The sequence below is a fragment of the Brienomyrus brachyistius genome, chromosome 7 (genome assembly GCF_023856365.1).
Source record: "Brienomyrus brachyistius isolate T26 chromosome 7, BBRACH_0.4, whole genome shotgun sequence".
In the NCBI taxonomy this organism is placed as follows: domain Eukaryota; kingdom Metazoa; phylum Chordata; class Actinopteri; order Osteoglossiformes; family Mormyridae; genus Brienomyrus; species Brienomyrus brachyistius.
This window is the reverse complement of record NC_064539.1, coordinates 29,866,296-29,887,139: the sequence shown is the minus strand read 5'-3', so window position 1 is coordinate 29,887,139 and position 20,844 is coordinate 29,866,296. Positions and strand designations below refer to the sequence as shown.

The following is a 20,844-nucleotide window of genomic DNA, read 5'->3' as shown; positions in this document are numbered from 1 at the left end:
CTATGATATCAGTGTAAAACCCATTGGTTTCCGGACACAGTCAAAAAACGTGCTATGGTTAATTGTAGCATTTAATGTACAGAAATTCACTATGAGGAACATTAGAGGTACATTAATTGTCCCACCATGACTCGGGGTGTTGATGGAGCCACCCTAACGTGCATTATTTGGATTCGCCGGTTGAAACGGACCCTTGTTGGATGCTGCCGTCGTCTTTCTAAAGATACTCATGTTGATTTCTGTTTTTTTCTGTTCCAGAGATACTGGTATATAAATCCTTCGCAGATGATCATTCTGTCCATATGACATTCCATATTCATATGAGCGGTAAATGCTTTCTTCTAACTGTCAAAGATGGATCCCTCGAGGTGATTGTTTTTTTCTTATTTGTCTGTTGGTAATAGTAGCTTCAGGAATTAATTGCCTTTTCCGCCCTTCATATTTGCAAGCAGTATTGTCATTATGTAACGGACACAGCGAAATGTTTTAGTTATATATAACAGGGTAGCCACATTCTATAGTTAATTATTCTTTAAAGTTTTTTCTTCTCACCCCAACCACTACAGAGTAATCAGTAAGAACACATTCCTGCATTGTTTGATATCATAGTCATGATGTTTGGTTATTACTATTCATTATCATGTTATGGCTAAATTTGCCCTCTGTCAAAGCATGTGTAATGTATGACAGGGCGTGTCTCTGTTGATCGGTGGACTAAAAGCTGCCTTCCCTTTTCCCCTTGGTCATAAGGCACAGCAAGTAACATCCTGTTACCCCATTAAAGATAAGCAGTTCTTCTTCAGATGGGGAGCGGAGTATGAGGACGCCAGGACCCTCATTTGTATGGGTCAGTCTGAGTCTGTGGTCTGCAGCGGCGGCTCGCCCACACGCTTCAAAATGGTCAAGCTTAGCAAAGCTAACTGACGCAGACTTTCAATTCTCAGCATTCACACAGCATCCGCCAGTCGACGCCCAGGATTCATGCAACTTAGAACTGCCGGACTAAAAGCTGTACCCTGACATTTTGTCATTTATTGTGGCTTTAGGTCTCTCCACTCCACTACTATTTGTCTGGCATAAGATGCGTACTGGTTAAGCAGCAAAATGATTAGCTACATGAACAAGGAAGGCATTTCTCAAGCAGCTTGAATAAGTACGTGTTGGGGTATAGACTGATAAATGTGTTTCTACAAGGTATTGCGTTATGTAAAGAATTCAGTTTCTTTCTTTCAGAGAATGTACCTAAGCTACAGTTAAAGATTGCGATCAGGTAGATATGTACACTTTAAACTGTACTAAGTGAAGTTTATAGCAGTAGCTAACTGGCACCTAATCTATACAGGATTTTTTTGGCTGCATAAATGATATGAATACAAACATCAAGCAAAAACAAAACAAGAAAGATAAGCATCTAAGATCTTACTGGATTAAGGGGGGAGAGGAGATGTTACAGCAAGATGTGCACCAGTGATACATTGTACCATTCTGTCAGAAACTGCTTTGGAATTAGACATGCTTGCTCTACTGATTTGATCTTCAGTTATATTTTTAAATGGATATATTTTAGGATTGTCCTTCGTCAAAGCTAAGGGAGGTGAGGTTAGTGAATTATGTCCTTCCCCTCGTATTTAATGCCAGAACTATAAAGGGATTAAGTAACATGTTAATTAATAAGGAATATGTCGTGCTACCATTGTTAAATAGTCAGTATCAAATCAAAGGGGTAAACCAGTTAGTAGCAATATAATAATAATCATCATCAAAATGTTCCCAACTTAAGAAGCACTCGGACAATTACACAAGTTTTGATTTATGAATCCTTCATATTTCACCTCCTGTTTGATTTCCACAGACTTAACTGCATATATACGGCACAGTTGTTCATCCGTCATTAATCAATCATCACAGTTCATGAACTTCATGGGGAACCATATATTAGTTCATGATTTGTTCTTGAGTAGTAAATGAGTTAATAGCTTGGGATCAGTACTTAAACACTTCGTTACTGGTTAATTAATGCATTAAGTATGCATGCACTATATTATTCATGCCCCCTCAAGTAAAGTGTGACCATTAAATCTACTGCTTAGTTCCTGAAAAAACCAACATGAGTTGGTGATATATTTGAAATTTGAATGTAATTGAAAGTGTATCATGGGGACTGTTTAGGATAAATGTTTGGATGATGGATGGATATTGTATTTAATGTTTATTACTCTTAATGGGGCTGATTTGCCTGCAATGCCAGTTAAAATCACAGTTATATGCATCTTGTGTTGCTGAAATCACTGAAAAGAGGAAGCAATGTATTTACAAGAAGGAATTATATTTTTATAGTCAAGGTTGTATTTCTTATACCAATGATTGCAGCGTGATGAAATATTACACCAATAAATATGTACTTGGGACAAAATTGACAGAGAAAAAAAACTTCTTTTGTGTTGGGATGTGAATTGACTCCTAAAATGTCAAAATCATAAATCAAAGACTGCAGTGACTGGATTAGTGAGGCTCATTGCCGTGGGACCTTCCGCTGATTGATCCTCCACTACCTCATTCGCTGCAGGCAAATCATAAACTAACCTGCGCATTTGGCCTCCTGCCTTTGGGACAGGCAAGAGGGGGGTGTTGCAGTTACTGTTGATAAACACCAGCACCCCCTACATCTGTCACTATTTCCATCCTGTCTTTCTCTCGGCCGGGCAGCAAATCTATCAGCTGATTCCACTCTCCATTTACTCCCAGATCACTGAAATCACCCCATCGCAACTAACAACTAAGTTTGTCCTGTGTCCAATTTAGTCTATTGCTATATTGTTCCTGTATAAATGGGCCCCTCTGTTCTAGAATTTCCCAGACCTTTTCAGTAACATCTTCTACACTGCATAAGCTATACTGCCCCCTACTGATCAACAAATTTTGTTGCAGAAGGCCGTACTATCCACTGAGCACCTCTACTCTGAATCTCCACTGGAGAAGATTTAGAAATATGCTGCACTTGTCCCGAGAATCCTATGGTCCTGACCTTCTCAGCGGACCGGGGGATATGACTGGCATCTTTTAGTCCTACACAAGTGTAGGTGGCTCCAGTGTCTATCACCATTGGTATTACTTTGCCATTTATTTGAACCTGCAGCATCGGCTCAGCCTCAGACCCCTTACTCAACATTGACATCTGAGGTCCCCCTTTAGGATTCTCTGGGCACCCCTAGAATAAACGTCCCTGGGCCCACGGGTTGATCGGGTCCGTGGTCTGTTATTCTGCAACTGCGGACTGCCACCCCTGCCTCTATTTGGCATTGGACCTACAGAGCCTCCTGGATTAACCGGGCCCATAGGGCGTCTCGGGCTAATGAATAATGAGTCCCACCACTTGCTCCTTAGAGAGCGCGTCCTGCCGAGCCCTCCGGTACAGACCCCTGAATGCCGGATTCTGCAGGTCCTCAGTGCACCACCGGATCAGCTTACAGATAGGCAGCTGGGCGCTGGGCCCCCCCCCCCCCCCTCCATTTACATTTCAGCCACACTCAGCCGTGGAGGAAACATTAGCTGCAGCTGGTGCCAGAGGTTCCTATGCTAACAATGAAACAGACAGGCATCATTTACAGGAATTCCTACTGCTGCTGCCAGGCCGTTGCTTCACAGCCCCCCCCATCCTGTCCACCCCCAGGACACAAGCCAGAATAGCCTTCATGTCCCCTATCACCAGGAGCCACCCCATAGTTTCCTCCTCAAATGCTTTTATCCACTTCTGCCTGCCAGAACCGTGAGTCTGAGAAGCAGGCCCTCCAGGTCCTGTCCTGCCCGTGGCACGTACTGTGTCTGTGCTCCTTTCACCACCATGGGGAGCATCGGAGAGTCCCCATAGGGGGGCCTCGCTGCCCTCCTGCTTCTCACTGTTCTGAGCTCTGCATTATCCTCCTCTATTCCTTCCTCACTCTCCATTTCTGTCTCCTTCTCCTGACACTGACTCCATCCTCTACATGGAGGGTTAGGGGTGTCCAGCAGGTGCATCAGCCCTTCTGCATCACTACCACTTACTCCGTACCCACCTTTATATAGCTCCCTTTTCCTCAGACCCACATGCCTGGCCTTCTGTTATTATCTCACTCCCTCGCAGTCCTTCCCCCACGGCCTGCCACTGCAGGACGCTGGCAAAGCCCATCTAAACAACTTGCCGTTTCTTTCTGTTGCCTACTTGCTTCATCCTTCTGTGTTACTTAACCTCTGAACCTCACCTTGCCCTCAAACACTGGATACTGACCCTTACATAACAGAGGCAGCCCGTCCACTGACAGATACTGAGGCCGTAACTCCTCCTGCTCCCTTTCACCTTTGACTCCTGCCTGAATCTCACTCATCACCTTTCTCCCTTCTCTCCCTTTGCCTTATATAACCTCAGAGCCTCCAGTTCCTAAGACCTTTCTCTGCTCTTATTAGCCTTATTATACTTCATCAGAGTCTCCTCCCCCCCCCCCCCCGCCAAAAAGGCCACCCAGCCCCCAGCCCCTTTGTTCCATTCTCCCACTTTTTGGACCCCCTCTCCATCTTTTCTCGCAGGGGATTCTCCCTCCCTAGTTGTCTGGGTGGTTCTCACCGGGAGGTTACATTCTTACATTTCTATGCCCCCCCCCCCCCCCATCTATGTCACCTACCCGTATTTATATTACAGAGAATGTCTTTGCATTAAAGCTCGCAGATATTTCTTTCTGTGTCTCTATCATTTCATCTCCGACTAATTTAGACTCCATAAACTTTTTACTGCTGAACCAAATATTTCTGCCCCTTAATGCTTAACAGATCTGATAATTGTACGCACTCTACCTCTATCTCCACTCAAAACCATACACAGTATGTCTGCTCTCTCCACTGGCTCATATTATTTTGCGGTTTTCCCCTCCCCCCAGTTCTTTTCTGGTCGGCGAGTCTCCTTACCGGAAGGTCCTGCCTGGCAGCTCCCCCGAGACACCCCCATCTCCTTTTCCCTCTTCTATTTCCCTATCTTTTCACGCAATAATGAAACCCCTTTCGTACCTGTCCTCAGGGCGCCCCCTTCAGTGCAGACGAGCTCCGGTTCCTCCACCAGGTGGTCGCCTCCCTAGGTCTCTTCTCCGATCCTGTTCGTGACGCCAAATTACGTTTTGGTTTTTCCTTCCACGCCAAATCATGAGTCAGAAGCCACTTGTGTAGATCCAGATTCAGTCTCTATTGCAGCAATAAGGTTACAGCCAAGGCCGCACAACCTGCAGTATCTCCAATACTGTTTGGCATTAATTTTTATATATTCTCTTATCATTTAACAATACCTCGTCAGTTAAGTTTGTCAGTCATTTCTTTTACCATTTGGTCGCTCGGCCAAACATTATTGTCTTTTTTTTTTTTTTTAAATACTCAGCCGTGAACTTTTGGTGAACTCAGGCGAATCACTTACCATCAGTAGCAAACCTTGGCAGTTTCAGCCTGTTGCACATTGTCTGGCTAGAGGGTTGATAATATATTTGTCCTTCAACACAGAGATAAGCTGCAGCACTAATAAAGTACATATTCATACATCAAAGGCTAACAAAAGATAGCTAACAGATACTGAGACTTCTAAGTCAACACAAGTTGCCAATTCATACGTGTTTTTCGTCAAATTGTACAGAGCAATAATCGGTCTGCATTCTCTGATGGTTACAAGGTGACACCGCTTCTTAATAGAGTCCTAATGATTACATTCTGTATGCGTTATAAAGCGCTAAATGATTTTCCATAAGACCAGCAGCCATGGCCATGTCAGGTAAACAATGTGAGGATATTGGGGATTTATGTCTAATCAGGAGCAGGTACATACTGAAAGACACTAAATATATTACTTGGCTGCCTAACAAACATGCTGTTCTGGATCAGGATTCATCAAAATTGTGCATGTTGTGTAAAGTTAAATGCCTTAGAAATATGTGGGGACATTATTAGGCAGCGGGAGGAACGCTTTGAGGAACTTAACCAGGTAGATATGTCATCAATCCCATATCCTTCATTCCTCATGCTATTGCTCTTTACAACTCCACCCTTTACTTAGTGACTTATTGTTACCCATTACTCTGTGAGTCAGTCATCTCAATGCATGACCATAAATGTATAACTGATTTATAATATCATGCATGGTGGGTCAGTAATCCCACTTAGTGCTTTTTATTTATTTACTGATATATTTATTTTTACTTTGAATCATTTATTTTAGAAAACTTTTAGAAAAGGCAGTAGCTCCATTTTAATGTATATCTATACTTTTTAGTCTCTTCTGGGTTTTTTTTCTACCGTTTATGTTTATATCACAGTGGTATGAAGCTACTGGAGATTTATCTATCTATCTATCCATCCATCCATCCATTTATCTATCTATCTATCTATCTTACAAGGAGGCAGTGTCAGAAACACCTGGTGGATGAGAGTCTGGTCCACAGGTGACGCTGCTATGTTAGTTAAGGGCCTCAGCAAGGGAACGGTTGCAGTGGCATATGAAATATGATAACATATTTCATAAATTATATTAATGAATTTAATATATACTTTAAAAGACGGGACCACGTGGTATGTTCTAACTATCTGGATGGATTACAGCTTGGCCACGGAGCAGCGGCTCGAGACCTGTAAGACGGTTTGTGGTTCAGTCCGCATGTGCTTTGCAGGCTGGGGGAAGCCACGTGACCGCGCGCTACCGCATTCTGTGGCAAGTGGCGCAGAAATATATTGATAAAGAGGTCGCTGAACCCGGACCCAGAAAAACATAATGCTGACGACTCATGAAATTATAGTGAGTGGATTTTACACACACTGTGTTATCAATTAATCCATTAATTATTAAATGATTGATTCCCGGGGACAAATAAAATATTGTACCTACATGAATTCATAAGTTAAACGAACACCGTTATCCTTTGCACTGATGTGTGCTGCCACCTAGTGGTTCATTATGATAATGTCTTCAAATGTGATGAAATTCAGAAACGGAATAGGGAAATTAAGACAGTTTACCTGGTCCAAAACCAGTGACTTTGAGATGGAAACAGGAGCATAGCTAGAAATTCTGACCCCCCCCCCCTTCCCCACCTTTATTATGATTGCTATTTTTCATTTGAGGAAATACATATCCCGCATTGTAGACAGAATTTGCCCAGGGGTGACGGGGGGGGTCGTCCCCGTGGCAGGATTTACCAAGCGGAGGTATTGTATTCCTCAAACGAACATTATAATTTTACGTATTCAGTGGCTCTATAAAATGCTGGACCCCTTGAATCTGCCAGAGTATCCATGCTTCCACCTCCCGACGCTCCTGGGTGGAAACTTCAGATTGTTTTGTTCCGTCTCCTTACCGCAGGTGAGAATGATTACAGGCAGTGCTTGAAGGGGGGGGGGAGCAAGTACCAGTGCTCCTCTTGTTATTCAGTACCGGCGGATTATGAGAAGTGTCGGTACACAAGAAACTCTGAAGAGAAAAACCAAGATGTACAGGCATTGCGTACCGGACACTACTAGTCCACTTCCAGCACCGATTATAGGCGTTTGCTGTACCCGGTGAGTACCAACCCACTTCCAGCACCGATTACAGGCTTTTACTGTACCCGGTGAGTACCAACCCACTTCCAGCACCGATTACAGGCTTTTACTGTACCCGGTGAGTACCAACCCACTTCCAGCACCGATTACAGGCTTTTACTGTACCCGGTGAGTACCAACCCACTTCCAGCACCGATTACAGGCTTTTGCTGTACCCGGTGAGTACCAACCCACTTCCAGCACCGATTACCCCGATCAACGAATCACTTACAAATATGGCAGACGACAGTTTCGTTCTAAACGAGGAATTAATCCAATTACCAAATATTAATTTATTTTAATAAATGACAGACATTAATTAATTGTGTCTGTTTTATTTTTCAATGGTGCTTTATAAGACACTTTAGTGCAGCAGCCAAGTAGGACATAGTCTTAACTTTCCTTGATTTGTCCTTAAGGTAACTGGTAAGGATGCAAAAAAAGCGCATTTTCAGGAGGCCCTGGGTGATCAAACTGACACACTTAGACGAGCAGAGAGGTAACAAGAGATCTGTCACAGCTGATGCGGCTTTTCTTCAAAAACAGATAATCTGATTCCTTGCGCAGCCGTTAGTATGACAGCACTGTACTGATCCTCTACGGAGGTTTTGGGGTATATTTGGATGCGTATATAGATACAATGTGGTAACTTTTGAGATAGAAAATCATCTAACGATAGATTTGCTACTTTTGAATGTGCCCGTTAATATATAAATCACATATAATTTCGGAAAAACACTGCGATGACCAGCAATTCTGGTCACCGAGTAAAAAAAAGATCTTGTAATTCTCAACGAATTTAATTTCTGACAAGAGTTTGAATGATTCACGTGAAACTAACTTGTTAATTGCGCCTCTGTGGTATGTAGAGATGCAGGCGGGTAAGTACGCGCCTGGCGTCCCTCTCACAGGCACGGCGACGCGTGAACGCGCCTCTGCACGCCGCCTTGTCCTCGGCACATGGCAACACGATCTATATATAGCTCTGGCTGCCGGGCATGTATGCTGGCATGAGGACTTTTTTCTACAAACGCAGGATCCCCTTGTCACGCAGCTGTAGCACCCCCCTCCCCGTCCCATCACCCACCCATCAAGCTGTTCCTTAGATTCTGACTAAACCGATCTTGTTGCGGTTCCGGAAGAGGGTGGGCGGTTTCCTACACTAACATGGAGCTAACCCTGCTGCCTTATGTTCCCCCTGTCGCCTCTGCTCCAGTGTCCTGTTGTTGCATGGTTGTAAAGCTACGGAATGGATACAGGTGAATTTAAGTTCAGTTTCCTTTCCTGGCCAAATATATAAAACACACGATTGAATGCAATTATTAATGCGTTTTTATTCACACTTTAGAACGCACAGGTTTTTGGAAAATACCTTGTGATTTGTATAAAGATTTCCAGCTGAACCAGCATTTAGGTTTTGGCAAGTCTGAAGAAGATTAAGTAATTTACATATTTGGGACAAATGCACAAGATAGTCGGAAGAAAACGGTTAAATGTGGCATAGATTGCATTTTATTCCTAAATTGTTCTCTGGTGTCTTCATATTAGATATGTGAACTTGATCTGAAAATGTCCAGAAGTCGTTTTATATGTCCATTTACAATCCTGTAATTTGGCCCTTGAATGAAATGGACTGTTTTCCCTTAATTGGTGGTCTTATTAATATGTTCATGAGCTCTGCTCTGATTGGCTGGTTTACAGTGAGGCAACAAGATGGCTCACACCCAACCAATATAGATCACTACAGGTGAAGTGAAGCATGGAGCATGTAGGCATCAACCCTATATGTTTGTGCCTGTGTCAATGGAGGAATTGGATGTTGCGGAACAGCCGGTTGCTCGGAGATTGAAAAGGCTTCTGAGTGGTAAATTTTGTCATTTCATTTTTCCTGTAATAATTTGCAGCACATAACTATAATAGTTCCACTTCAGCCTTAGCATGTTAGCATAATGCTAACTTTGTTTTCAGTATTGTAACTAGAACAATGAAATTGATTTCATCTCATGCAACAAATGATTTTACGATGCTAGCTTTGTCTCGCCAGTTTTATCAGAATTCAGAACGAGCAGCTTGTAGTGAATTTTAAGTTCACTTAAAATTTAAGTTTAGCTTAGATATGTTTAGCTAATCAAAAGTAGGCTTCCTTCTTTTACATTTTCAGCAATTATACTTGAAAGAGGGAACAGTATTTGAGACTGACGGTAAGTCTCCTTTTTCAACTGTGCCAAGGTAATGTTAGATTTACATTCTATAGCACCTTTTAAATTGGACATTTTAATATGAGCTTTAGTTTTCCCTCTATCTGCTCTATCTTTTCTACCTTTTCTTATATGATGATGATGGTAGGGGGGCTTGCTTTGGGATGCCCACTCTTCATCGCCCCACGCCCTGCAGGATGCCCTCTGCCCATTCCCAGGACCCTGGGCTCAACGGCTGCTCATACCTCAGCGAACTCGTAGCAGGATGCCGCAGGCAGTTGGCATAATCCCTGCTTGATCTGGCTGCAGGCTGCAGTTGTCTTATACGGCCTGGCCAGCTACCCAGCACTCTAATCTCCTCTCCTCGTCCCAGGAGAAGGTCAGCGTGGTCTGAAGGGATGAGACTTGGGGTGTGCGGGCAGCCAGCAGGACTCTAGATCTTTGTCATTTCAGAGACTCCCAAACCCTCTCACCCAAATTCTCAATGTACGGTGACATGACAAATGTTACGGGCGAGAGGGAGCCTCGGCCGTGTGTGAGCAAGCAGGCGCCTGAACCCTGTTACCGTCGCGAGTCTCACATTACCATGGGAACTTCCATTAACATGAACATTTTTATTTGCTGTTGGCACAGCTAAGGATACAGGCACATAGAATTCTTTAATTTTCACATATCCCTACTTGCCCTCCATGAGAATATACAAGTTAAAGGGAAGCTTGGGGGAAGAGAGCAGTTTTGTGGTTAAGGGCCTTGCTGAAGGACCTAGTGGTGATATGATTACTCTGCCAGCCACAAGCACAGGTTCCTAACTCATGGAGCCACAAGCTGAACGCTGGTCTCAAAGGGCACCAGCTGATTTAATTTTCAGCCAGATAGAAAACCTATGAGACCAGTCTAAATCCAGTTCATAGTCTTAGAATATTACCCAGCAAGTTAATTTCCAAGATTATTTTGAAACTGAGATTGGAAACATTTCTCAGGGTTTTCTCTTTACATCAGACTGCAGGATCTGTGCCTTGACTGAAAGCCCCGAAAAATGCAACATCATTTATTAGACTTAAACTTGTCGTTTTATTGAAACAATCTCAGTAACATGATCTGCTGTTCCTGGGAAGGTCGGTGAAAATATGAAAAGTGGCACGGGAGGTTGAGAAATTCACATTTCCAGTGAAACGCATCCCAATGGGTCAGGGCCATGCTGGAATACTCCAGATCACTGTTTCTCAATCCGCTCCCTGGGGGGCCTGCAGACCATCCATGTTTTTGCTCCCTCCCAGCTCCTGCTAGAACAAAAGTATATACTGTCTGGCAGGGAGATAGGAGGGAGCAAAAACATGGACCGTCCATGGGTCCCTGAAGACCGGGTTGGGAAACACTGCTGTAGACAACAGCGTCATTGACCAAAGTGACCAGAAAAGAGCAAACCAGTCAAAGACACAGAGAGCGCTGATCCTACAAGGTGTTAAAAATGCCTACAGCATTTCAGAATTACAGTGGAAAACAATAAAGAAATCAATGTAGGGCAACATTGTTTAGTTTATAAATGCTATTTAAATAACACATCTCAGAGCTGACATCGTCCCCGGGTTTGTGGAGATAGAACAACATAGAAGGACACCAACAGGACTTACTGGTCCAGTGAAGAAGCTTTTATGAAGAAAGGGACAAATGCCAGAACTGGCAGAATGATCATTTTCATTAATCATAGGTTTCTTTATTTGATACAAACATACATTACATTTTCTAAATATAGACTTGTAAAACTCTATTTGGAAAAAAAACAGTAAAATAAAAGCATAAGAAGGGGTAGATAGCTGGCTGTCTGACACGCTGAGCTACCTGTTCGGGATGAGCAATGACCAAGGTAGCTTATCGCATCATCAGAACCAGCGATTAAAAACCGATAGTGACCTAAGAAATTACATTATTCCTTCAGAGATGTTCCTGTTCATTGTAGGGGGCTGGAATTTGGGACGTTTGATTGTTTAGTGTGGGTTGAATTCAGGGGAAGCTCACTGTAGGAGGTAGCTCATTTTGTCAGAATGCAGCTGTGCAGCATGGTAGGTTGTGTCAGAGGGTCCACAGGGGGAACCCAAATCCCATCCCAACTCGGCCCCACCCTGTGGGCCGTGCAGGCCTGAGCTCTCCTGCCCCACTCGGAGGTCTTGTGGTATTGGAGCTGCCGTTTGGGAATGTCATCTGCAGTGAGCGCATGTGGACCAGAAAGGCAGCAGTTCCTTGCGTGCGGCCATCTTGTTGACGACAAATGACCGACGCTATTTCAGAGAGAAATCCTCTCCCATTTTTATTAAAACTGTGCCTGAAGATTAAAATGTATTTTTAAAAGTATATCACGCAGATGTAAGCAATATGCTAACGGTTAGCACCATTACACTTTATGCTTAAAAATATAGTGATCTGTATGGAGCCCACTGACTGCTGACGATTATCGCAGCGTCTAAGCTGTCAGGTAAAAAACACTCGCATATCGTCTGCAGGATCGCAGACGTGTATCACCCTACAGGTAAAATGTGCCCGTTGGATTAAAACACTTAAAAACAAATTCAATCTAAATTCACCCCTCTCCATGCATTTCCCCCCATCAAGGACATAATCCTGCCTGAGTTTCAGAAAGAATTCTTCTGCAATGGACCAAAAGACACTCAAATGATTGCAAGATTATCAGCAAAAAATTCTTTAGGTTTGTTTCTCCATGTAGCACAAAATCCAGGTTAGAGAAAAGCGGGCTGTGAATTAAGGACCCACAAGTCCAGCAAAAACCCACGGATTTATAGCTAACAGACTTTCCCTCAAAGTTCTAGACACTGAAAAAAATTCCTCTACGTTGCGACAGATGCAGGACTTGATTAATTCCTACACTAGATGTGAAAACTGAGAAGGAATCTGGTTACATCCCTCTCAACCACAAAGATGGACACTCTCTCATGGACAAACATCCTGTCCTTGCCAGGGAAACGTCATTTTCAAATAGTTTTGACTTCCTGTTACTGTTATGCATTTTTCTTTCCCCATCAGTTCTCAGTTTGTGGCATTTTCAAGCAGACTGGCAGCAGTGGGTCAGTCGTACTGGGGAGCCCCCAAGGCGACGCAGGAGTAACAGGGGCCCGGATTTCATAGCGAGACAGATCGCATGGGTAGACTCAGCACAGAGCCAAGTAATCGGACACAATTTCGGCAGTGAGGGAGGGGCGAAATAACCTGACAGTCTGTCTGACCTCCCGTCCTGCAAACAGGACGCGAATGGGACTAATTCTCCGAATCCAATTTGACACTATGCTGCCAATTCTGAGAAAAGAAAAGCTGCCATTGACTCAGCCTTACAGTCGCGTGACACCAGTTCCGAGCGTCCGACCGGAACGCAGCTCCCCAGGAGCTTGACGGTCCAGCCCAGCCTGGCCCTTCCTGTCCATCCGCAGCAACAGCAGCGCAGCAACAGCAGCGCAGCTGTGTGACTGGCCCTCCCCAGCCAGCTGTCATCACCGGCCTCCCACCGCCCTCCCACCAACACATCCCAGCCAGCAATGAGTCTTACACGTGACTTAGATCCACCTTCACTAACATCATCACCTCTTATTCTCTCCCACCCTCATGGGCCAATTACACACCAATACACCCCTCCCCTAAAAAAAGAAAAAAAAAACCATTCTGGGGCACCACGACAGCTGACGGAGGGAGGTGGGCTGTGACCTAGTGTGCAGCCCACAGCTGTTCATGCTGAGTCACCCTTACAAGCGTCCCTCTGTCTGTGAGACATGATTTTACCAAGGTGTAAGAGAACAGCATGCTGAAGAACAGCTGATGACCAACAGCCACAGAGAAAACTGACAAAACAATGATTTTAAAGTACCTTCCTATTTCAGATGTCCACCATGTTTCCATGAATAGAGAAGAAAGCCCCTGTACACCAAATCACAATCATGATAAGTTACTTTCGCCCATCAAACCTTTTATGACGAGTGATACCCGTTTGTACCAGTTCCCTCTTACAGCCCATCCATACACCCTGACAAGGTCACTTACTTGCCTCCATAACCTTGTTAAGAAAAAACTGCATTTAAGACCCGCGAAGCTGAGTAGAGGTTACGGAAGTTTCCATCAGTCGGTGAAGGACTTAGGAGTTAGCATAACTGTGTGTGAAAGTACAGGAGCCACATCACCCACATGCGTCGCATAATCAACTACTGCCATCACCGGCGAGGTCTGCGAGACAGTCTGCATCCCGCGTCCCTCAGCAGCGACAAAGGCAACCCAATCCTCCGACTGACAGTAACAAGAGCACCGTCCAACCGCCCCGGAGCCCGATTAAGAGCTAAAGCGTGCAGTCTCACCTTAACTGCCCTGTTTCTTATGCAGCAAAAACGCTAAACACAGTTTTGGACGACAACGAACCTCCCCCAACACCCCGGGCAGCCATTTTGGCTGCGTTTCTGAAACTCCGTGGAACCGAAACGAAACGTGTTCATTTCACGCGCATCTCCATTTTATTTGTCTTTCAGGTCTCCTCTTCCACATCCAAATTCTTTCCACTGACCAGCTCAGACGGTTTCTTCTCGGCAAAAATAAAAATGTAATTGCTTAAAGGAACCAGGCAGAAACGTACAGTAGCGCTTAGGAGGAACAGCTGCCATTTACACAACAGCAGAGAAACACAGGTGTACTCAGCTTGGTAACTGTGAGAGTGTTCACACACTATTGCTCCCAAATGGCCTGAAAGAAATGCTTTTATGCAGAAGTGTGAGAGAAAAAAAAAGAAATTAAAGACTGAAGGATTATACACACAGCCCTAGAAGCAGGGAAGGTCTCAATTTGGACAGGGGGTACAGATTTCTACATCTCAAGGAGCAGCTGCGACCCACAAATGTTTTCCTCACTCCAATTCCTCTCTTTTTTTTTTACAAAAGCCAAAATCTTTCCCACAGGTGATTAATAATCTGACATACAGTAAATCAGAATAAGCAATAAATTAACACGAGGCAGCTGAAAACATGAATAAGCATGCACAATTCAAAGGACTTGAAGGAGCCCCTGAACACATCCACCGGCGTGCCGCTGTTCGCCCTGCAGCCATCCTGCAGCAAACTAACACGACAGAGCGGAACATTCCTTTAAAAGAGGGGGGGTCACACAGGCAGAAGCCCATTAGGACAGCATGAAATCAAAGGAAAAGGGGAAAATTAGAAATTGCTGTCTCTATCAAAACATCGGATTTATTTCGAAGCACAGGCCTCCATACTATCTTTGAAACAAAAGACGACCTTACAGAATATATATATATAAAAAAAAAAATCCACATAGACAAACTTTGTATCCAAGCTTAATTTATCAAATAAGCCTGTTATGCAATCTCTTATAATTCTATGATTTATATATTTTCCATTTAAGTATTTAAAAATATGTTATGCTGGTTTGCTCAGTTCTTAACTATAATCTTTCAGCGTTTGCTTTTTTTTTTTAACTCATTCATCCATCTGTCCAACAGAAGGCGCGTTGCAGTCCCACACTGGGATTTTATTCCATTGATTCAAACTGATCAGTCGCTAAAACACTTCGAAGTAAAAGAATGACTGATGTTACCTTATATCAAGGTCCTTATATCTGTTGATCTGTTACTCCCCTTAGATGACGCCCCCCTCCCCAAAAAAAAAAAAAAAGTGAAAGCACACATCCAGTAGTAAGTTCTTATAAACTTGAAGAGTCGTGATGTTGCTCCGGGTGTCCGCACGGGGGGGGGGGGGGTGCAGGACACGTGTTGCTTCGCTCTTCTCCCTCCCATCAGTAATTCTTTTACGTCCCAGCAGCGTTAAAACGACTCTGAAACACATGGTCTGTACTTCATACAGACATCGCAGCTATTTTGCAGGCGTTCGGTGAAACCTCATCTACGCCGGTCACTCGTATGTGATCACGCATCGAAATCCTCCTTTAAACTCGAAAGCAAAACGTAAATCAAGCGCTTCATCCCATAAAGCATTTCCACATCTGTTTATGCAACCGATCTTTGCCGTCGAGAGCTATTGCAACAAAGTTGGAACCTGTTAGTGCCTATTTCATTTATCCCCTCCAACCAAATTGGTCTCATGTTTACCTACTGTATTTGTCGCTGAATTCTCTGGTTAGTGACAGATGTTAGAAACATTTAACTGCTGTTCCAGTAAAGGACAGCCGGAAAGTCCTTGTAGATGCGATCATTACAAACTTGTTCTGCTCAGGACAAACCTCGCTAATAATGGTAATACAATGAATGCTGGTTATTTCACACCGTTCATCGAGGGCATCACTTAACTAGACTACCAAATATTTGTTTAGAATCAATATCCAGGTTTTAAGTACTTAAAATATTTTTTCTCGGAGAAAAAGTAACAACTAAATGCGTCATTTGCGAGTTGATCGATTTGCTTGGAGGACAAACCCATGGGATATGATGGGACATGTCCTAAGTTATAGATACTCGTCTCTTTAACCAATCTATGTCCAAAAAACATTTATATAACTCTGTTTTTAAAACAATGCATCCCTGTCTGTATTATTAAATGTTCGATTTGTCATGCACATTATGTCATTTCTGCATTTCGGAAACATTACTCTAACGTGGTGGACTTCCGCGGATTTTTCTCTTTTTTTGTACATTTTATTTCTCTAATGAGCTGGTAAGCTGCAGTCAGTCGTCGTCCACGTCCTCCCCTTCCGACTCCTCTCTCCGCTCGTACATTTTATCCCTCTGCCTCTCCTGGATCTCCTTCATCTCTTCGGCGTACCGGCAAAAGGCGCCGCCGAACTTGCCCCACGCTTTGAAGGGAATCGTGATGGAGTTCCTGTAGCTCGGCTTCACCTCACTGACTCTCAGGAACACGCCGTATTTGTTGGACCCGACATCAAAGAAGAAGCGCTTGGAGTCCACCATGATCGATGTGCCCTCCGGGAGCTCGCCGTAGCCCCCGGCGGCGGCGCCGCCTGTCAGCTCCTCGTCATCTCCGCCATAATCATCTATCAGCTTGGCCAGGGCGTCTCGGAACTCTATCAAGCCCTGCGCCGGCAGCGCGATCGTCTGGCCGGCCTGCATGCCGCCTCCGGGGCCCCCTACCCCGAAGCCGGGCCCGCGATTGATCGTCTGTCGGATCCGGAGAAACCTTCCCCGCTGGTTCTCCTTCAGATCGAGGTAGTATTTTCGATTCTCTCGGACCAAGAACTCGCTCTTCAGGGCCCGCCGCGGCCCGCCGTCCTCGCCCCCTGAGGACTGCGCGATCTGCTCCGGGCTGCTCGGCCCAAGCTGGGCGTAGTGTTCAATGAAGTCCCCAAGATAGTCGCGGAACTCGGCCGCCACGGACATGGAGAGGGTCAGGCGGCTCTTGGAGCCCCCGGCTCCGACCTCCGCTATCTTGATGAACCTGCCCTTCGAATTCTGCTTCACGTCAAGGTAGAAGCGCTTGTTCTGGATGTCGAGCCTTTTGGACGCCAGCTCCTGGGTCTCCTGTTCCCTCTGGAAATGCTGGAAGCCGCTGCCACCCCCGCCTCCACTGCTTCCACCGCGCTCGCTCCCGCTGTCTCCATCCGCCATCTTCACCACCAGCAGCCAGCTTCTCCTTCCTGCGTATCCTACCCCGTCTACACCCCTTTCGCGGACGTCGTGCGGTCCCGCCCATTGCCCTCACATTGGCTTCGATCCTGCCAATTACATCCGCAAAACTAGCGTTTGTCTCCTCGCAGCTCCACTTCCCTCGCCAATCATACCTTTGTTACCCATATATTCCGATATCATTGGTCAGAATTATTTAATCCGACACAACAATTTCTCCCAGTCTTTTTTTTAATTGGTTGACATTTCTGCATTGACGTAGTGAATCCCGTTATTTCTTGCGCTTTTATTGGTCGCCGCTGCTTGTCACGCTAAATTACTGTCCAAAGAGTGTACGCGGTGCGACAGACATGTGTCAATGAAACTGGCCATTACGTTACCTTATTTCCTGGGAACATCTGCAAGTGGCGCTTGTCAATCACTATTTTGTGGTCACGTGTATTATTCGTAGACAAAAGATATGCCATGGTTCGGTTTATGTTTCCTGAAATTCAGTCCCCTTCAAACAACACTTGCTGCCAACGAACACTGAATATTCCTTTATAGAAAATCGTACCTTCTGACAGAATGGTGACGTTATTACTATATCTGAACCTACCATTCCTCCATACATACTTTAATTCAATCACGTGACTCTAAATTATCGCGTATGAAACATTGCGGGTAACACGAAAAAAATTCACACTAAAAGCTTATTATATATTATTTGTTCTGATGCTTTTGCGTAAAACAAGGTACATGTTTTAGCCATTAACAAAGATGAATATTTTAGTGACCTCCTAAATCTCTAGTCTTCGTACCAAATCTAATTTCAGCCAGCTGCCTGTATCACAGTCATGATCCATTACGTTTAATACTGATTTCTTAAACCTAGATTTTGACCCAAAACACCTTACAGTACTTGCACACCTACTATTCTCGGTATTTCACTGGAGTACTTAAGGTTCACCGCAATGCTCAAGGGCACGACAAGTTCTGGCCAACAACACCTTATGGGACTTCAACTGACAGAACTCTCCGTCTCTGCCCTGTGAGGTGAAATTGTACCTGCTTCACATTGTTTTAATAATCTCCGCCCTCTTCATCACTGCAAGAAACAGTTTAACTTATTCAAACCCATAGAATGACATATGCACAGAAAGAGGATCATCTTACATCTGGTAATCCTGCACGTGTGGCTGCTTCGGTTACTCATCCTCACATTTCTCTTTTCTACAACTCCTTCATGACTGGCCTTGCAATCGACTAACTTATGAATCCATAACCTCTGAAGTTCTCATTTAATTTTCCCGCTGCTTTTCCAGGTGAAGGTCACAGTTACCAAAATATCTGTCAGGATCATCTCCATACATACTGTTTCCCCCATACAAAACCATGTAACCCGTTTCTTCATATGCATCATTCTCCATGTTCTGCACCTGTATACAGAGCACAGATGTTCCATTGCGTATTTCAGCAGTATGCACCAGTAGATGTAATTGGTCTCCCGAGGCCTGGTCACTGCTTCTTCTACTCTGTGTAGTGCAGTTCACTGGACTATGCAAGACTGTAACAATGGTGACATCACCTCCCCCCGCCCCGTAAATGTTTGCTTAGTTTCCATAGCTGGGTTTTTGGCTCAGCAAGCCATATGGATATAATATGCAATTATTAAAATATCACAATTTATAATAATAATAATAATAATTAATTAGAGCAAGGAATATTAGGACATCATTTTATTATCTGTTACAAAGTAGTTCGTATTCAAAAAATCACATTGCTATTTTTGTTTGGGGTCGTGTGGATAGTGCATAAAAATTTCACTACTTCTAATAATAAATATTTCATTGGATCAGTAGACACTTTTGTAATCTGCTACAAACTCTTCTAAATGACATTGACATTTTGGTTTTGCGCAAAATCAACATATGGTTTTTTATTCTTTTATTTGCCGTTTTTGCGCCTGTTGTGATAACTGACGAGAACATGAGCCAGAACGTGCATTCAAAGCAACCTGGGAAAATATAATTAGCGATCATATTTATATATAAGTTTGTGTTATTTTAGTCATTTTACTATTTTTTGGAAGCCACAACATGTGTTGAACATGCAAATTCCATGCACAACACCTGGTCTCCACATGTATGAGGTACTATCCACTGCACAATCCTGCTCAATTCAGCAATTTTAGCAAAAACATTTCACACTAAGTTGAATGTAATATTTTGGTATGTTAATTAAACTATCGCAGCCATTACAGCTCATTTTGTGACTCATAACCCATTTGATATTCATTGTGACAGAAATATCATTTGTTGCCATCAAAATCTATACTATATAGGTCAACCAGCCCCAAAACTTTACTAATTGCTGTTTATATACGATGTGCTCACAACTTCAATTTTTAAAGTAAAACCAGGGAACTTAATTAGAACTTATAAGCAGTTTGTAATTAAATTTAGACGTTACAAACTTGACCTTAATCCAATATCGAACTACAAAGCTGGATAATGAAGTGAAATATTAAACCAGGCCATAAATCTTGGAAAAATGCTCTTCATATTCAAGACTCAAGAGTGTTTTTGTCATAAGACCAGTTAACAGTCAGTTCCACTATGCAATGAAAATCTTACTCTACTTAGACTACTTCTGCCAAACACAAATTCCACTCTGATATGCTCGGTACAGGGAGTATACACACACACACACACACACACATATGTAATACACATAATACATATACACATAGACATTTTAAATGCCGGGCATATCAGACTTGGTTACACCTATCTGCTTTTCACTTGTATCGCTTGCCCTGCATTAGTTTTACTCATTTCCCTGTAAAAGTGAGAATGGTAATTAGCTCCTCATACTCACTGAACTGTACCAAACAGCAACATACATGAGAAAGGGGGCCTGTGTGGATTCCTGTGTCACTCTTCTACCTCACAACAAAAAGACACAGGCCACTCATGTGGGTCTCTTACATATGTGAAGATATATGTTAGTGACAACTTTGTCTTTAAATTTAAAATAAAGCTGGAAAAAAAAAGTACTGGGTACAGCGATAACTAATACATAACATCACTGGCACCATAATATCCATTAAACAAGGAATATACATCATGACTAAGTTAACTAACTCCTGTAGCATGCTGAACCTGTCCATTGTTTTAATGTATTACTTATCTTTAATGTATTACTTATGATTTATTTGCCATTTGGAAAAAAGTACATCTGAATACTTCTTTACACATATCCCATCTTGCTCTCATTTTAACCGGCAACCTTCCGAAAACAGGGATGATGTGCTGTACACTGCCCCAATTATTCTGTACATTAAAAAAACCATCACCCAGCATATCTCAAAAGGTATATCTTTTTCTTATATATTTCTGGTATCATATCCATAGTAATGCATTCAATCAGGCATAATAACCCTGCTGAAAAACATCTATCTGCAGAAAACGATCTGCAGACTGATACACAAAT

The 20,844-nt window shown here is 43.4% G+C and overlaps 1 protein-coding gene and 1 long non-coding RNA gene across 2 annotated transcripts; one reads left to right on the top strand and one right to left on the bottom strand.

Moving 5' to 3' along the window:
* Positions 1 to 7,168: 7,168 nt before the first annotated feature.
* Positions 7,169 to 11,003, top strand: LOC125745771 (uncharacterized). Its single transcript, XR_007398749.1, has 6 exons — positions 7,169 to 7,206; positions 7,361 to 7,557; positions 8,795 to 8,837; positions 9,280 to 9,442; positions 9,717 to 9,779; positions 9,925 to 11,003. It is a non-coding gene; the product is annotated as an uncharacterized LOC125745771 (long non-coding RNA).
* A 462-nt stretch (positions 11,004 to 11,465) lies between these two features.
* LOC125745769 (transcriptional activator protein Pur-beta) lies at positions 11,466 to 17,486 on the bottom strand. The gene has a single exon (XM_049018951.1). It carries the CDS (start codon positions 17,350 to 17,352, stop codon positions 16,456 to 16,458), a length of 897 nt encoding a protein of 298 aa, XP_048874908.1. The 5' UTR covers positions 17,353 to 17,486; the 3' UTR covers positions 11,466 to 16,455.
* Between the last annotated feature and the right edge of the window lie 3,358 nt (positions 17,487 to 20,844).